The 19,378-nt window shown below is 27.7% G+C and overlaps 2 protein-coding genes across 2 annotated transcripts; one reads left to right on the forward strand and one right to left on the reverse strand.

Moving 5' to 3' along the window:
- Positions 1-6,115: 6,115 nt before the first annotated feature.
- On the reverse strand, positions 6,116-11,364 carry LOC109805472 (trigger factor type chaperone family protein). The gene is made up of 13 exons (XM_020367556.3): positions 11,027-11,364; positions 10,477-10,560; positions 9,955-10,083; positions 9,499-9,587; positions 9,111-9,297; positions 8,623-8,713; positions 8,361-8,515; positions 7,886-7,978; positions 7,701-7,793; positions 7,191-7,271; positions 6,939-7,088; positions 6,644-6,739; positions 6,116-6,354 (listed from the first exon to the last, which is right to left on the reverse strand). Exons 1-13 carry the CDS (start codon positions 11,324-11,326, stop codon positions 6,277-6,279), a joined length of 1,626 nt encoding a protein of 541 aa, XP_020223145.1. The 5' UTR covers positions 11,327-11,364; the 3' UTR covers positions 6,116-6,276.
- A 4,262-nt stretch (positions 11,365-15,626) lies between these two features.
- LOC109806699 (putative pectinesterase 66) lies at positions 15,627-18,526 on the forward strand. Its single transcript, XM_020369171.3, has 5 exons — positions 15,627-15,857; positions 16,640-16,811; positions 16,894-17,103; positions 17,192-17,433; positions 17,611-18,526. The coding sequence occupies exons 1-5, from the start codon at positions 15,634-15,636 to the stop codon at positions 17,774-17,776; spliced, it is 1,014 nt and encodes a 337-aa protein (XP_020224760.2). The 5' UTR covers positions 15,627-15,633; the 3' UTR covers positions 17,777-18,526.
- Positions 18,527-19,378: the final 852 nt, after the last annotated feature.

Genomic DNA, 19,378 nt, shown 5'->3' on the forward strand with positions numbered 1-19,378 from the left:
GTGAATGATCCGCAATTATTAATGTTTGTAAACTCAACTAAATGTAATGGTTTGACATATGAAGGATCTTTTATATTTTTAATAAATAAAAGCAAATATATCGTGAAGTCATGATGAGTTATGTTACTCTTATTTTGTTTTGTTTTATGATGAGCTAATTCGTCGAAGAGAAAAAGAAAAGACACGGGCTTGTTAGTTACAGTGACTTTAATAACCTCAAGATGATTTTTTTTGGGGGTGCAAACGTGTTTTATTGTCCATATTTTTTATTGTTGAAAAGTTATATTAATCCAAACATTATCCTGTGTCATAATTAATAAATTAAAAGAAATGCCTATATGATATATTGAAACATTTTTATTTAATTTTCTCTTAATTTGTAAATAAATTTATGCAATAATAAGTTCATTTTAACTGCGCTTCATATAAATGTCTATAATCAATACCTCAAAATGCCTTAAATTTAGTCTTACACATATTTTTTCCCCATCAAAATGTGTGTAATTTTGTCCTTTAAATTTCAATAGAGTAATTTTGGTTGCCAAATTTACTTGAATAATTTTAATCTATAAAGTACTATAATTGTACAATTTTAATTTATCTTATTAGCCTAATAAAAATTAATATATATATATATATATATATATATATATATATAATTAGGAACCAAAATTCGACATATATCATTACTACTAAATAAAATATATACTATTAGTCTAAATAATATTATTGATAAATTAATATATTATAACACAATATTTTAAAAAGTTAAATATGATTTTAGTCCCCATAGAATGAATGAGTTTTGATTTTAGTTTATATATAAAAAATTCTTTATTTTTTATCATTCTAAAATTTGTAAACATTATTTTTTGTTATGATAAAATGAAAAGATTTTGGTTTTGGTCCATGTAAAATGTTTTTCTTTGATTTCAATTCCTATAAAATCTAATGTCATTATTTTTAACCCCTAACGACTATATCAAAATAGATAAATAACATTAATTCATTTTAATGTTATTTTTAGTCCCAAAATCATAGTGTTATACATCTTTTTCATTCGGTTGTTGAAGATTATTGGTGATTGTTGAGATGATGAAGATCATTGAGATAACAAGAAGGCTCCTCAAGAAGTTATAGTTTTGATGATTTTGTATAAATAATGTTTGAGCCTATGCAAAATGATATTGTATTGATTGTAATAGAAATAGGCTTGTGTGTGTGTTTGTTTATGTTTGATGATGCATGCTTAATTCAAGAATCTATCAAGCTTTTAAAATCCAAGAATGTGTTTTTTAAGCATTTCTATGAGTTAGCATGAAGTAATAGGTTATCTTGAAAAAGGTAATGTACTACCAAGTGCTTAAACATAGAAATAAAACTTGATTCAAAAAAGAGTTTTCAAGGTAACTTTGTTAATCAAATTACCATTTAGGGTAATAGATTACCAAGTCTGTTACTGAAAAAGGATATTCAAATATCCTTTGTGTTAATAGATTATCAAGTCTGTTACTGAACATATTTTTAAAGAACTCTCAGAGGTAACAGATTACCAAAGTTCGTAATAGATTAAAACAGAGTCTCTTGCTTGGAATTCGACTGAAAAAATGAAGTTATCATCGTGTTAATTGATTATCAATATAGACAATCGATTACCATAGAGTGATATGCAAATCTGGACTTTTCAAGCTTAAGTTAATTGATTACCACCTGGGATAATCGATTACCCTGAACAATTTTCATGTTTTCTGGTTCAAATAAAGAGCAGGTAACAAACTATCTACACAAGTAGTAGATTACTACTGTTATTACTCTTTAAAACTGAATCACATCTTGCACTTACTCTTTATAACTGAATCACATCTTGCACTTTATAAAAACAATCTTTTTGAAATTAAAAAGACACCGATTAGAAATCTTTTGAAAGAAAAACATTTTAGAAGAGTGATATTTTCATAAACAAGATAAAAGTGTGAAAAAAGAAACTTTCTGAAAAAATTCAATAAGTGCAAAGAAAGAACATGAATTCTTGAAAGAAGAAATTCAAGAACTGGACTCAAGAGTGAAAGATCAACATCTTCACAGAACTAGGTGATATTGCTCTAATCTTTGAATTTGTATTTTCGTTTTTACTGTTGTATCTCTTGAGATATGGTGTCTCAACAAGAGATAATGAAATATTGAGAAGGGTTTCTCAAGTAATTTCTGTGGGGTACATAAATTTTGATTGTTCTCAATCTTGTGATGTCAAGATTGATGTGTGTTTGATATTCTTGTAATATTGTGTATGCAAGATGTTTGTAAACAATATTATAGTGAATGATATTTGATTTGATAGGGTGCTAAATCAAGGAAAACTGGATGTAGGCCAAGTGGATGACTGAACCAATATAAATTTCTGTGTTCTTCATCTTCTAACCCTTATCTTTAAAGAATCTTGTTAAATTCTTGTTTTAAAGATTTTAAAGATTTGAAAAAACGAAATTTCAATTACAGTACCAATTCTGATCTTAATTCTTGTAATTGAACTTGAGAAAAAAAGAAGGTAATATAAAATCAACCTTGATTACAAGTGATTGATTCACTGCACATACTTTGATACTTTGCTACGTCAATAATAGACCTTGTAATCTACTGCTAATTGTTACTCAATTGCTTAAAGGTTGTATTTTAGTTTTCTTGATAGGTTATTTTTCAAGAATTGTGAAAAGAGTGTTATCTTAGGAGAGAATCTATTCAATCCCCCTTCTAGATTCTAGTATACTAGGACCAACATCAGTAATGGTTGTTTTTGTGTACATTTAACATCAATTGTTTGTTGTTACCCAAGACCTTTTAGTGAGATGTTTTTGGATCAGGTGAGTCTCCAATTTAAGCACTTTATCAGCTAATTTTCACAAAGTATTTTGTTGTAAAATCATTTGCAATGTTTGATTTATGTATATAATGAGGAACCTTCAATCATAGGAGCAGCTAGCTCTATAAAGAAAATCATGGCAGATATTGCAAAAAAGGAATTTTATCCAATCAAGACAAGTTCATTATACACTTAATAAAGTGTAACACGACACGTTTTGTCAACTTTTGCGTTTTATCAATAGTAGTATGTTCAGTTGCTTTGAGGTGAGGTGTTGAAAGAACATAGTTAAGAAACTCTTGAGGATTTTTTAGGTGTTTAAAGGATTTCTCTGGACACAAATCTAGTTTGACCTTGAGAAAAAAAGTATATAAAGTTTCTTTTGAACTTGAGTCTCATAAACTCAAGTTCTAGAGAAACCTAGAGAGAGAAGCTCTAAAGATTCTGATCCTTCTTCTTCTACTTTCTAGACTTCCCAAGCGTGTAGGATCATTATTGACCAACAGGGTTCGTGATTCAAGGTTGTTAGAGCCAAGAATTAGTGGTGGTGTAGAGTCTCAGAGTTCTCAAAGCTCAACTTTCATTCTCGTTCTTCTTCTTCTTCCTCAAATGCTCTTTAGATTAAAGGTAAAGGAAGCTAAATTGAACTCTTAATGAGTGTTGTTGAATTGTGAAGCCACATGATGCTTGTTTTTACTAAATTTGTAGTTGTGTTGGTTGATTTTGGGCAAATTGCATGCTCAAATTGGGTTTTAGTGTTCTTGGTGAAGGAGGAAAAAGTTGATGATCAAGTTGATGTTTTTTTGTTGCATGCCTCCTTTTTCTCCATATTTCAAGTTGCATGTTGATTAGTAGATGATATATGATGAGTTTTATTTGAGTCTAGATGAGAGGATTTTGAATTATAGGGGGTTTTCTCGAGTTGATGAGTTCTTCTCTAAGTTCATGCATGTTTTATGGGCTTGCTCATTCAAAGCAACAATGGGGTTGCTTGAAGCAAGTGAGTGCGACCATTTTAGAGGAGGTCCTTGACTTGACTCGCTTAGAGCGACAATGGGGTTGCTCGAAGCAAGCGAGTGTGACCATTTAAGGGGAAGTCCCTAACTTGGCTTGCTCAGAGCTAGGAGATATGATGGTTTAGAGGTAGTCTCTGAATTTTAGAGTGGATTCTTGAGTGCTCAGAGCGAATTTCTCTCGCTTAGAGTGAGAGATAACTCACTTTAAGCAACAAGATTGAAACTCCCAAGGGTGTTCTCTATCTGGGCTCATTCCAAATGACTTGTTGGCCACTTAGAGCAAATTTTTGTAGCCCCCAAGCAAGCTTTGGGACACTTTAAGCACTAGTTTCACTTTTTAATTGTAATCTTCTTCACATCTCTTATTGTGTTGGTTGTTTTACATGATTGAATGGTTGAAATTATGAGTTGAACACGTATGTGATAGTTATATTTATAACATGTGTATGTTGATTAGTTCTTTATATATTGATCTAGGATAATGTATATTAATGATTTAACTGTCGATAATTATATGTTGTTGAATGATGATATTTCTATGTATATTGATTTGAGATAATATATGTAAATGTTTGTATGGTTGAAATTGTTGATATGCATTGACATGTTATACTTGAATGGTGTTATTTGGTTTCTATATTCATTGACCTGGAGTAATACATATAGATAATGTGTGTTGTGGTGTTGATGATAAGAATGTTGTAGGTATTAAAACATATTGATTTACTTAGGACTAGAGAAGAGGATGTTTTTGAAAGTAGAATGTCCATGGCGTGGATATTGATATGGTGCTTTGGGAGGCAATTGATTAAAAACCATCTTTAAGTAGGTGATAACTCTTGACAAGGATTATTGAATTTCCTCTACATCCTTAGTCAATGTGAGTAAGGTATGAAGTCGATGACTACAATCTTTAACTGATTATTGAAAAGATTGCATGGTACCTTAAGAATAGTTAGCAAGCTAATCCTACAATTGACTTAGTAATAAACATGTAGTAATTTTTACTAATAAATCTAAATTTTTTAAAAAAGACAATACTTATAATGATACTGGAGATACTAAAAACAAAAAAAAACCAATTGGCTTTAATACGTTATTCCCATATCAAGGTTGTGGTACACTCATACCCAGCTATGCTAGTCCTGACGATGGAACCGGACTTTCCTAATTTAAGTGGTGACACTCAAGAAATTAAAGAATAAGGATTGACATCCCAATTTAGTTGTTAATTTAGTAGGTGCATGAAACGTGAAACAATAAGGTTGATTTGATAGGATTTGTGGTATAAGTTTGATTTGCCTAGGTGTTGAGCTTTCAAACATATTAATGCTATGTTGAATTGTTGTATGATGTGAACCATGAAGTTTTATTTGGTTGGTTTACATGTTGGTGATTAATATAAATATTTTATTCCTATACTTGTATTCTTTTTGAAATTTAGTTTACTATTACATGTTTTCCTGGTAATTGGACTCCAATGATCATGATTTTTCAAGGGCATAAGGCAGGATTAGCTAACGTGCAAAAGTTACCTTGGTGGGGTGGCATTGGTGGCATTTTATTGCTCTTGGTTTAGTTACTCAATGTAACTATTTGATTATATGTTACCTGATCGACAACTTAAGACGTATACTTTGCTTTGACTAAATAACTGTACATATATTTGCAGAGTTGTTTTCAGTTTCCATACATACATATGCATGCTATAATATACATATCCAGGTATTGTGAGTATATAATCCTAAGTAGTGTTATTAATCCTTTCCGCTACTTGGTGATTCCATCAAGTGTCATTACAATAAAGCATGCTTCAATTGGTGTTATATTTGTAGATGAAGTGAACACCGTGTTGGATCAAGTGGTGGAGATTAGTAAAGAATTTGTTTTAGACCTCTTTTTAAGCTGCTGAACTAAATTAACTAGAGTGTAGCAATCCTTGCATGTTGCATTGCTTCTTTCCCTTTAGGGCTTTACATTGACATTTTAAAGCGGATTTGTAATGAGAAATATATTGGTGCTTTTCAATAGATACATAACTGTTGGAAAGGTTTGAGTTTTGAGTAGAATTTGTATCTCTTTTCTGCCCAGACCTTCCTTCTATAGCATGGAGAGTGCAAATGTTAGTGATGTAGAATGAGAAAGTGACAGGACAAATAGAGCTTTGTTAGGGCTTTTTGGTACTATTGTCTACTGTTTTTTCTTGATGCTATCTACTATTAATTCATCACAAAAGTCTCAATGAACAAACTTGTAATACATAATACTATTCTTAATATTCTTGCATTCAAAATTCAATCAAGAATAGTTTATTTTCTCATAACTTAACATCCGCTGAAACAAAACTCTTTCAAATGAACCTGCAATTAATTTTCTTTATTTGTTTTGGCTAGTGCTCATCTCTCATCTAGTTATATACTGAATCTCTGCTTGTTCTCTCAACCATTCAAGCACTTTAGCTCCTTCTAGTATTTCTTGAACCTTCAGGAAAGTTCAAAAAGATCATATCAATAAATCTGTTAAATTAGGAAGGGGAGTTTGGTCCAAAGCACAAATTTTCCTCCTTGAAAATGCAACCTAACCTACAATTATCTAGACATAGTATAGAATTTACTATTTAGTTAATCAACAGGCTATGCAGCTGGAAGTGTTTATCCTTACATGGGCCATTTTGAAGATGGTTCAAGATATTTGTAGTTCTGTATTAATTATATGAAACAACGAAGCAGCCAAAATAAACACTAGTCAAACTCAGAAGTATGGTGCAAACCTGATCCTTCACCCGTTCCTCATCATATTCTTGTTTTTGACGTTTGAATTCGGCAATGGAATTCTCAACCTCCTTCACAAGGTCATCAGTAGCAAACTACAAACCATACATGCTCAAATCATTTGAATAAGTAAAAGCATTCACTAATTACACTAGACAGTTCAATTATAAAGCAAGTGATATGCAAAGCAAATGTTACACTAACACTTATCTTTTGACAAAGGGAAAATATTTGTTGTTAGCATGACCTGAGTAAATATTTATAATGGACACATATCTTAATCAAGCATGTTACCTGCAGATTTTCACGTTTATATATATCACCAACAGCCAAATTCTGTTTTATCAAATTTGTTATATTTTCCTTCTGATGCTCAAGATATTCGTTCACAGCCTTCGGACTTGACAAAGTTGCCAGCTGCTGCTCATTTAGCTTCATTTTTGTCTGAGAGAAGTTTTTGTTTGCATTAAGTAGTGAATAAATATAACCTTTGTTTAATCTTTGTTGACTGATTGGCCTGAAAATGATTCATCTAGCAATCAATACCTGTATTTCTAATAGGTTGGCTCCATAAAGCTGCCTACCTTGTTCCTCAAACAAGGATTGAGGTATATCAACCTCTACCATCTGAAAATGACAAGATGTAAGGGCCAAAGGGATGGAATCCAAATTTAAACATAATTTGTTTCATAAATGTCAGATATTTTCTAATGATATATTGTCCACCATACTTGATAAGATTTAGATGATTTACACGATACTTTAAGATTCAAAATGAACCATGAGGTTCAGAATGAAAGGTGGGTCTTATCCTCTCGTTCCAGCTATATATATTATCATAACTCGTCACAATTACAGAAATTGAATTCCTTCTTCATAATGGTTATATGCCTACCAGAAAATAATATAACAAAAATAATAATAACTTTAGTATATCCATGTCAGATGCAAAATTTATAAGAAGCATGCATATTCAAAACGAGTGACAAGGTATATTCTAATCTAGAAGACAAGACAGAATCAATCTAATACAGTTACTAAACAATGTCATGTTACCTTAGAAATCTGATGCAAGATAGCATTATCAGTTGCTTGTTCTCTAGCTGTTTGCTCCACCTCTAAGCATCTTTGTAACAACAAGTCCTTGACCTGGCAACTCATGATAGAGAATTTTACTCGGAATTCAACTCAACAAAATTCCTCAATTTACATGACAATTGTATTTAAGGGTAAACAGTCACCTGTTCCACTGTGGTGCATCCAGGGAGAAGCTTATCAGCAACAGAATCATCCAGCTCTGGTAAATCTCTGTAAAAGAGTTCTTTGCATTCAACCTGTTATGAATGAAGGAGACTTTCAATAAGCATGATCAGTTAAAGTTATATATGCAGACAAAGGCATTTTTAAGCAAGCTACAAGCAAATGATATGATACCAAATATGCACCTACACACGAAGTACAAATGTGTGTACCCACAAAAATGGGTTGACCATAAACATACTGATGTAAGAAAGTGTTACTCCCTTTCTTTTATAAATAAAAGACAATAATTGTATCGTAAGGAGATGAAAAAGCACCATAAATTGTACAACACATATAATGGCCAAAAAACATTTATTATGAAGAATTTGGTATCCAAAGGACCAAAAGAAAAAATTACTACGCCAGTTCATGTCCCTAAAAGATAACTTTTTTGATTCAGCATTAAAAACTTACAGTAAACTGAGCATGAACACCCCGAAGATTCTCTTGATTCCATGTTTCAGGAAATACAAGAGGAAAAGACTTTGATTCACCTCGAAGAATTCCAATTATAGAATCAAGGAAACCCGGTAAGACTTTGTCACCATCTTCTGTATCAAAATTAAAGCCTGCATATCTAATATAAGTTTAGAGGAAAAATGTTCACAATACTTAAAAAAGAAACAACTTCTATCGCGTATCAGTTTGTTATCATCCTAAAAGCACATCACCCGACCTTTACTTTCAGCAGAAGGAATATTTTTAACATTTGATTCATCTTGATCAATGGTTGTTGCTGAGATGTCAAGGACAGCAACATCACCAACCTATGAACAGTAAAAAATTTAGCAGCCAGCTAATTTTGGGTATACTAATCAATATCAATAGAAATAATAATTATCAAGATAACAGTAAATACATACAAAAGGAAACAGTGTCTGTATGACAGTTATTTGTTAGTATGAGATTTTAAAGAAGAAAAAAAGTGGTATAAAAAATAATCAGTAAATATCCTTCATTGTATAGCTGTAACCAAGTATAAAACATACATCAGGAAATCTATACAGTTTCTTAGTTCTTGCTTTATAGAACTTGGAAGTGTTATGAATAAAATGATTCATGAAAGTTGCAAAAGAATAGCATTTCTACTAAATAATCATATTGAGAAGTTAAAAAAAAAAATGGTTGTATGCCAGCAGACTGGAAAAAATTAAATTTAGTCACCTGTAGCCCTCTGTCAGTAACCACTCTCAGTGAGCCAATAGATTTGTAACGCCTTTTAAATTCTTGTTCAGCTGTTCTGTGAGCATCTATATCACTATCTATCTCAACAACAATCTTTAAATTTTTGTATGCATTATTATCGGGAATCCATTTGATTTCTGGTGCAATATCAACAATGACATCATATCTGGAGAAGTGAAATCAGTGAGAATAATTAATATAATCTGCCTGTAGAAGACATTGGCTAACAATATGAGCATTCTTAATTATAGTCTTCCTTTTCTATATATTATGTCAGAAGATAGTTTAGTATTCCCAATGAAGCAAGGGAAGAAAAGAAAAAAGAGTAATGGGAAATTTATTTTGAAAAGCTTAACCTATAGATTACCTAAGGGACCCAAGAGAAGAATATGTCTCTTCCATCTCAGAAAACTTGGTCATTATTCGTACTGAGTCCTGCAAAGCCCTTCCAGTAACCTATTAACAAAATTAGTTATGAAATGCTTAATTGTAAGATCACAATAATACTTGATCTGACAAAGGACCAGGAAATAATAAAGGATCAGTACCAACTCCTTAGATCAAAGGCATTCCATTGGCAGATAAATTTTAAATAAATGCATTAATAGATAGAACTATTAAACAGACTTAGGTAATGAATGAGGAAAGGTCAATGATCCTTTTATGCTTGTGCAATGTGCATGAACCAATAAACTTGTCTTTCAAGAATGAAGTAAGATTTCAGTAATGTTTGTAATGAATCCAAAATTGTTTAGAAGACTCACATCCAGAGAAAAAGTAAGGATGTCAAAACTAAGAAAATAGAAACTATATTGCAACATACCGATGTCATAGCATGTGAAAGTGTTCTCCTCAATATAGATTCAATAGTAGCCTTCTGAACATTTTTACTCCCAACGTAACTAATAAGAATGCTTTCCGGAACTTTCTTTCCAGGACGAAATCCAGGGATCTGTTGACTTAAAATAGCACTAAATTAGCTCATAAAGATAATGTGCAGCTCTCTGATGCTGAAACATTTGATCCATGACATTCTCAAGCAAACTACATATGATATATAGTGATGCCGTAAAGTCATACATGAAGAATAGAGCACAGGCCTTGAGATTGCGAAGTTTAGTAACCCTGAATTTTCAATGAAAAACAATAAAGACTAGAGAGGTTATAGTTTCAAATTTAGAAACTAAAAATCATACACTGGAAATCCTCCTGACAGACAAAATAAAGAGCAATGTATTCATAGACAACAATAATTTGCTGCATATATTTTCTTTGAGCCGGAATATGAGAAAGGCATTATATTATATAACTATATAAAGCATAAGCTAAGATTAACCAATAGCACCTTTGCTTGCTTCATAAACTCTGCTATGACCCTTTTGTAACAATCCTCACATACCAACGGTGGCACCTCCACTTGCAATCTAACCTGCAAGGGGAAAGAGATGAAAAAGTACACATTCAGTGATACATATTCAATAAAAAATATAGGACAAAATTTAGGTATTGTTCCTTAGATGTGGATGACGTTGTTCTCCGGTTAAAGTTAAACATGTAAAAACTCCATTAAGAAACAGCACCAACTACACCTATGAAAAGGATGTGTATCTAAATTTTATCCTAAAAAAAATATATCAACTAGAAATGAAAATACAGAAAATAAACCAATCACCCCTTAACATTATCATTTTTCTCAAGTCATAGTCTAAATTGTGCATATACCTTGCATAGATTTCACAATTATCATTACACTTCATAAACCATATAGCAAATGACAAACTCTGATTCACATGTTGATTCTTCAGTTGAACCAAACACTAAGCAATATATACACCCACTCCTTTAAAGGGTCATCATAAAACTGAGAAAAATGGATTAAAAGAAAAGAGGCATACTCTGGAATTGGGTTCCTCTGTTTCAGTAACCTTCAATTCTGCTGGAAGATGGTCTTTTTCTGTGCCAACTGCAACTGAAGAAGAAGAAGAAGAAGCTGAGAGTGTAAAGGGAGAAGAAGTGTGGCGAGAGCGAACGGGTTGAAAGAGGTGAACATGAGGCGAAAAGGATGAGAGTTTAAGGGAATTGAATTTGAAGGGTATTGTAGCGTTGGCATTGGCACGAAGAGGAAGAAAAGAGTTTGAAGAAAATGAAGGGTTGAAAAGAAGAGAACTTGTGATGGTTAGTGTGCACAGTTCCATTGTCACCAGACAGACACGCACAGAGGTTGTTGCTCGGATAAAAGAGATATTTATCCGTCTTTTTAATATTAATATTTATTTTAAAACTACCTTAACAATTTCAGTAAATTTTCTGGAGCTCCAAAGTTTCAAAGTTTACAATTATGGAATTTTTTAGATAAATACTCAAGTTCTTGGTTCAATGACTTGGTGATCAATTTTAGTTCCTTAACAATTTTCTACGAAATTTGAAATTAAATAATTGTGTTTTAGAAGTTAAATATTGCTAGACATCCATTTACATTAAAAAAATGTTATAATTATTTTTTATGGATGAATTCAAGCATACTTTTTGGTAAATCATTTTCCTTCACATTCACGAACATCGTTTTATGTTAAGTCCGCTATTAAACTAAATTCAATGGATTCTATGCGAGATTGATATTTATGTTGAATTTATGGCTCGTGATTCTCGTGAAAATGTATAAGCATGTTCGTGACATATAATACTAGTAAAATATTGAATTGTGTTTCACTAAATGGGATTATTTAAAAATATTTATATATTTTATTTGAAAATAAGTTATTTATTATACTCAATAAATAAAAGAATATAATATTTTTATCATAATAAAACTTTATTTTTAATTTAAAATATTAGATTTTCACCTCAATCATATACACAACTTTTGAAATACTTATATAAAAATATACTTTTGAAATATTTATATAAAAATATACTTTTGAGAAATAATATTTTTTAGTAATGTTATTTTCTTAATAATAAATACAACATAAGAGAATAATATTTTTATCTTTAGATTTTTAGGAAAGTAAAACCTTTCCAAAAGTCAAAGTAATTATTATAATTTGTAACTAGAAGACAAAGTTAAATTATTTTATATATATTATATACAAACATGTAATGATATATCTTATAATAATACACTATTTGTAACTAAAATTTATTTATATTTATAATATAAATATAATATATATTGATATAAAATATGTAAATATAAATTATAGTGATATATAATATATATTATTAAAATTTATTTAAAATTAATATTAAAGTTATGCATAAATATATATTAAATAAAGTTTTATTTACATACAATATGTTTATAATAACATTTTTTTATGTTATTGTATATAATATTTATTATAGTGATATAATTATTGAATAGTCTAATTCCTTATAAATAAAAGGAAATGAACGAGTTAATTATAAGGTAAGAGATAAAATTAAAAACACTGTCCATCACCCTTGTTGAGTTATTTTTAATTGTTATATATATATATATATATATATATATATAACTAACGAATATATGAAATAATGATTCAATTGTAGTTTTTTTTTATTTGTTTTAATAATATATCTAACTATTTAAAAATAACCTCAAAGTGAGAGATTTTTCTAATCTTTTATCTTATAAATCATGGATGTGAAACAAGTATAAAACGAAATAGAATAGAAAAAAATGAAATGAAGTTAAAAAGAATCTACTTAAAAAAGATGTAGAGAGACAAATAAAATAAAATAAAAGAAAGAAAAAAAATGAGATAGAAAAAAAAAATGTATCCATCCTTTAGTGTTCAAATGAGTGTTCTGAGTAAGCTCATCCTTTGTATTGAGATTTGGTAAATGAATAAGATTGGTTTAATAAATTTTTTTAATCAGTGATGATCTAATGATTAATTTATTTATCTATTTAACTGATTAAACACTAATATATAATATGCTTTTTGATAAAATTCGATACAAATTAATGTGTTATTTTTTTCATTAAGATAGTTTTATGCAGTAATATCTCAAATTTAATAATAAGAATTTGTGTTTGCAGAATTATTTCATTAACTAAAGACTAATGGGCTTGTTGCGGATGATTCGGCATTTATCTCCTTGCTTTTGTCAAAATAAATAAATTAATTTTTTTTTTAATTTTTTTTATCTTATTTTTAAGATTTATTTATTAAAATATTTTTTTTATCATTTATATTTAAATTAATATGATGTTTTTAATATAATAATTATTTTCAATTTTATAACTCAATTTTAAATCAATTCTATATTGATTGAAAGTGTAAAAATTTATAACATTTGATTTAATTATATAAAAATTATAAAATTTAATTCACATTTAAATTAAAAAAAATTATAAAAGACACAAATGATTGTATGTTTATACTTATGGTATAAAAAATATACTAAGTAATAAATTATATATATATATATATATATATATATATATATTCAATTTTTTTTCTATTTCTTTCATCTAATAAACATTGAAGAAGGATTTTCGTTTCATATTTGCTACTAATAGTTATTGATTATTTTTATCTTTTAATCCCTTTTATTATAAATAGTCTATTAAAGAGTCTTTTATTTTTCTGTAAATTTCCTATTAAGAACTTTTAATTTGCAAAAAAAAAAATTATAAACTAATTTTAATTTAAAATATTAAGTTATTTAAATTTAATATAAATTATAAATTATTGAGTAAAATATTATATAAAAAAATCATTCTTAAAATATGTAGACGTCTTTCCATATAATATAATATAAATTAAATTAAAGATTTCATAATTTATCACTTACTATCATCAATACTCTGACAAATATTTAAACAAATAACAATATAAGAATGATAGAATTGATTTAATTTTTATGCTTCTACTAATTAAAATTAGTACTTTATATCTATTTATTTGAATTTGTGTTAGAGAATGAACAATATGTTATTTCACTAAAATCTTTAAAATGGTTGATTATTAACATTGGTGTTGATCTGGGTGACTCTCAAAAATCAGTTTCTCAAATTATTTCTATTATTTGTTAGTTGGCTCCTAAAGTTGTTATAATTCTATTTTTTATCTTGGATTTTTTTATATTCTACATATATTTCTTTTCTTATTTTTCTTTGTTGTATGTAATATAAATACAAGTTAGATTGGTGAATGGGTTAATAAGTAAGAGTGAAAGTTACATGGAGTGTTTATACAAGCTAAAAGTTATTATGAGAATAATTCCTCGAAATTTATATTTTATACATACAATAAATTAAATATATATATATATTAGAATATAATTTTTATTTTTTAAAATATATTATTTTTTAGATAAAAAATTGTGTATGTGTAAATGGTTTGTTTTCGATTTTTGAACTACACTGGTGCATTATGTTGGTTGGCGTTTTGGAACGGTCCGTTCTGAATCCAGAACGGCTCATTTTGGATTCCAGAACGGCCCGTTCTGGTTTTATAATGGCCTTTTCTACTGCACGCGTTGGGGTTAAATAATGCATATGGAACGGGGCGTTTCAGATGCAAAATTTACACACCATGAGTGCTACCGGAACGGGCCGTTCTGGTTTCAGAACGGGCGATTCCGGTTCCAGATGCATGACAAAATTTGACGTCCACGTGGCATGTACGTAGCTTCCACGTGGCATCTACGTAACTTCCAAGTGGCCAATAGTTAACTCAGTCTAAATAATTTGGACGGAAGTTCAACATTGCAACCAATTAATTTATTAGGAACCAAATTGAGACAAAAAATAAAAGTGGGACTAAATTGAAACAAACAATTATTATAAGGGACTAAAATATTATTTTAGACTAAAAGATTTGATTGGTTGCCAGTGTAAAAAAACTTTACACTGACAGTGTATAAGTGATTAACTCATATATATATATATATATATATATATATATATAATAATAATAAATAAATATATATATATATATATATATAAATATATATATATATATATATATTGCAACTTTACTATTTTACTGTTTCTATATATAAAAAAAAAGGTATAATGCTTTTATTTTCTTTCTAATCTTATATTGATTATTAGAATTTTGATATCTATATTTTTTTTCTCATAATATTTGATGATGTAAAAGTGAGAAATGAAAAAAGAAACAATAAAGATAATATTATGTAATCAGGAAATCTCCTTAATTACTTTTAGTGAGCCTTTTTAGTTATATTTTTCCTTTTTACTTACAAAACTTGAAACTGGGATCTTGTTTAAAGGGATGGGATCAAGTATCACTTGAACCAACAACTTATTAATACACTATCACATTTAATATTTTATTAGAAAAATTTATTAATTATTTATAAAAAATAAATTACAAGATTTAAAATTTTCAAGATATAGTTAATATATTAGATTTTTTTTTAGTTTCTTTTCTTGAATTTACCAAAGTGAGAGATAACTTTTTTCCCAAAAAAAAAAAACTTTTTTTTTCAATATTTAAAATGGATGTTTATGCTCCTAAAACTTACTTAACACATATAATCTATTATGGAGTTCTTTCCTCATCCAATGACTTTCATTTTAATCTTATTTATTAGTTATTTCTTTTGTCTTGGTATAGCAGCAGATTGTGGCGGGAAGAATGTTGCATACACCATTACTGTCGGTCGGAATGGTAAAGTAACATTTAAAACAATTCAAGCTGCCATTGATTCTATAAAGAGTAACAATGATCAATGGGTCAAGATTCACATAAAAGCTGGCTTCTATACGTAAGTTGAATAGGTATAATTTATAATATCATGTAAAAAATTTGTTGTATTTTTACTAAATTTTTTATTTTATCAACAAACAAGATCTTTTTTTAAAAAATATAAAGAATACCCCATGCTTTAAAACAACAATAGCTCTATATAAGTTATTAACTTATGGAATATTAAACCCAGTTTTTATAGCATTGAGAAATTAAAATAAGATAACACCTATTTGCTTATTTTTCTTAAATGATGTTATTTGTATAAATAAATAAAAAAAACTAAAATAACTGAGTAATTAAAAACACTTTCTTGATTTTCTTGTTATTATTCAAACCATTTTTTTAGTAGTGAGACTTAACCATTTCCTCGTTTACAAGTATTATTTGCTTATTAATAAGAAAATAATCGTTAAGGGAATATTCATTTTTCTTATTTTTTGGCATTTGTGAAACATGATATTTTTTTAAGATGAATGTCTAAACACACTACAAATTAAAGTTACTTCATACAAAAAAAAATCTGATAAAGTTTCATCAAAAGTATTTTTTTATTATTCTAATAGCTAGTGTCAATTTAGCACTGAAAATCCTATTTGTTAATCATTTTTGTGTTTCTAACAAATAATATATATTTAACTTCAATTATTTTCTTGTAGTTGATATTGAAATTATTTTTGTTAAAAATAAATTTTTCATGCAGTTTTCTCTTTCTTAAATTTGCAACATTTTTTTTTTTTTTAAATTTACCTACCTTTCCATAAATATGTATATAACTATTCATATATTATAATTATGCAGAGAACAAGTTCATATTCCTCGAGAAAAGCCATGTATCATTTTAGAAGGTGAGAACAGTCAAAACACAATCATAAATTTCTCGGATCACTACTCTGTCCCGCAAGGAACAAGTAGTACTGGTACATTCATTTCATGGCCATCCAATGTGATTGCAAGTGACATTACTTTCAAGGTAAACACAAAATCAATTGATAAAACAACCACATATTTTGACCAATATGATTTATTTTTAATGTATCGCTGTGTAATTGTAGAACTCATATAATGTGGACGATAAGGGAAACAACAAAATATTTCCAGCAGTGGCAGCATCAATATATGGAGACAAAACTTTCTTGCTTAGATGTAGTTTTATAGGTTATCAAGATACTTTATTTGATGTAATTGGACGTCATTACTTTAAGGATTGTTACATTCAAGGTGAAATTGATTTTATTTTTGGTAATGGACAATCTTATTATGAGGTAATTATATATGTAATTTTTTTATTCAGTTTTGAAAATAAAATGATAAAACATTCATTTTAATGTTTTTTTTTTCTGTCACTTGTAGAATTGTTTGATCAATGCTATAGGAAGGAATAAAAATTTAGCAGGTTTTGTCACGGCTCAAAGTAGAGATTCACCAAATGACCCAGGTGGCTTTGTATTTGAAGGGGGTTCCATTGTAGGAAATGGTAAAGTAAATTTAGGAAGAGCATGGCGTGCTTACTCTAGAGTTATATTTCATAATACAAACTTTTCTTCGGTGATAACTCCTCAAGGATGGAACAATTTCGGTCATGTTGGTGAAGAGTAAGTTTTAAATAAAGTAATGATTATTATATTTTATGACTTGATAAATTAAGAATATATTTATTATTTTATGTTTTTATTTAGAAAAATGTGTAACATATAAGTTTGTATTAATATTTTATATTGTAAGAAATTTTTTTCTTCATTTTCTCTTAATTTGTTAACAAATACTTGTAGGAATAAGTTTACTTATGCTGAAGTTGATTGTAAAGGACCAGGAGCTGATACTTCAAAACGTGTTCCATGGACGAAAAAGTTGAATTCTGCACAGTTACAAGAATTTTCTTTAGCATCTTTTATCAATAAAGATAGTTGGCTTAACAATTTACCAATCATCTCCTAATGATTTATTTTCCTCAACTTAGATTAAATTTTTTTATATGGATAAGTTTAGTTGGATGATCTCAAGTTATCAATCTTTGTACGCTCAACTAAAATATAATACTTTTCCATATGAACAGTCTTTTATATTTTTAATAAATAAAAGAGAATGTTTCATTATTTTGTTATATTAATCTTATTATGTAAGTTTTTTATTTTATTTTTGAACATTTAATGATTTAAAAAAAAGTCATTCATGAAGAAAAAACCATGATTAGTTAATTCTTGGAAGAGAAGAATTGTTTTTTCTATAATTGAAATTTGTTAGGTATATCTATAGTGAAGGTAGTACTCTCAGGATGAAAATATTTGGTGGATATTGTATTTACCTAAATTATGTTAATTACCTATATTTTTTTATTAAAAAAAATTATATTAATTCAAGTATTTTATTGTGTCATAACTAATAAATTTTAAGGGAATTTTTAATCTATCAAAAATTATAATTATATATAATTTTAGTTAATTTTATTAAAAATTTAGTTATTTTAATTGATGTGATATTAATGAACAATGTTACAAATATAATATTAATATGATAGATGATGCATATATTAATATATCAATGAAATAATATAATATGTAAAAATAAAAAAACAATGAACAAAATTTCAAACATTATATATATAATCAAAATAGTAAAATATTATGGGATGTCACTAAAAATTAAGAATGTGCTAAAAAAAAACAATGTGACAAAAATACTTACACCTAAAAATTAATCAAGAATATATGCTTGTTGGAAGGTGGATTTACAAACGTTGAAATTTTTGTCATAATGCCACGATTTAAATTTTTATATTTTAAAGTGCTACTCCTTTTTAAATATTGATCATAATGCCACAATTTATATATATATATATATATATATATATATATATATATATATATATATATATATTTTTTTTTTTTTTTGAGAACTCGGTATAAAAAACTTGATTTCTCAACAGGATTTTGTGTTTTTTTATTTTAATTTTAACTTATAAAATATTTTTTAATATAAAAAAATATTTTTTAAAATAATAAAATATAGAATAAATTTAAATAAAATAGATTATAAAATAGTAAATATATAAATTTAAATATTTTTGTTAAATTATTTCAAAATAAAAATTATTATTAAAAATTATGAACAATCATTTTTTTATTTAGTTAAGTTCTTTAAATTTGTTGTAAAGGTTAATTTTTGTGTAATTTATTTAATGAGTATGATATATTTTTTTGATTTGAACAATGCTTGATACTCATAATTTTCATGATTGGGAATCTAATAGAGTTACATTCACATTTTAAATTGGTTCTAAAAAGTCTTTATAATAATACTCAAAATTACATTTAAAAAAGTGCAATATAAAAAGAAATTAAAAAAATATATCAATATTTTCTACAACTCGTGCGTCGTGTAATTATAAATTTTTTTTAGAATCAATTCAAGTCATGAAAAAGACTCTATTGAATTTACTACCATGAAAATTATGAGTATTAGTCATTATTCAAACTAAAAAAAAAATCATACACATTAAACAAATTACACAAATTACACAAAAATTAATCTTTACAACAA

Source organism: Cajanus cajan, chromosome 9 (genome assembly GCF_000230855.2).
Source record: "Cajanus cajan strain Asha chromosome 9, NIPB_CcT2T_4, whole genome shotgun sequence".
Classification (NCBI taxonomy): domain Eukaryota; kingdom Viridiplantae; phylum Streptophyta; class Magnoliopsida; order Fabales; family Fabaceae; genus Cajanus; species Cajanus cajan.

Bases quoted from the DNA above. Each gene is read 5' to 3' on its own strand.
- LOC109805472 (XM_020367556.3), bottom strand. From the start codon at position 11,326: ATGGAACTGTGCACACTAACCATCACAAGTTCTCTTCTTTTCAACCCT. The intron at 6,740-6,938 runs GTAACATGCTTG...TATGGTTTGTAG, and splicing joins ATAAACGTGAAAATCTGCAG to TTTGCTACTGATGACCTTGT. The intron at 6,355-6,643 runs GTTTGCACCATA...ACTTTCCTGAAG, and splicing joins AGGAACGGGTGAAGGATCAG to GTTCAAGAAATACTAGAAGG.
- LOC109806699 (XM_020369171.3), top strand. From the start codon at position 15,634: ATGGAGTTCTTTCCTCATCCAATGACTTTCATTTTAATCTTATTTATT. The intron at 15,858-16,639 runs GTAAGTTGAATA...ATAATTATGCAG, and splicing joins ATAAAAGCTGGCTTCTATAC to AGAACAAGTTCATATTCCTC. The intron at 16,812-16,893 runs GTAAACACAAAA...GTGTAATTGTAG, and splicing joins CAAGTGACATTACTTTCAAG to AACTCATATAATGTGGACGA.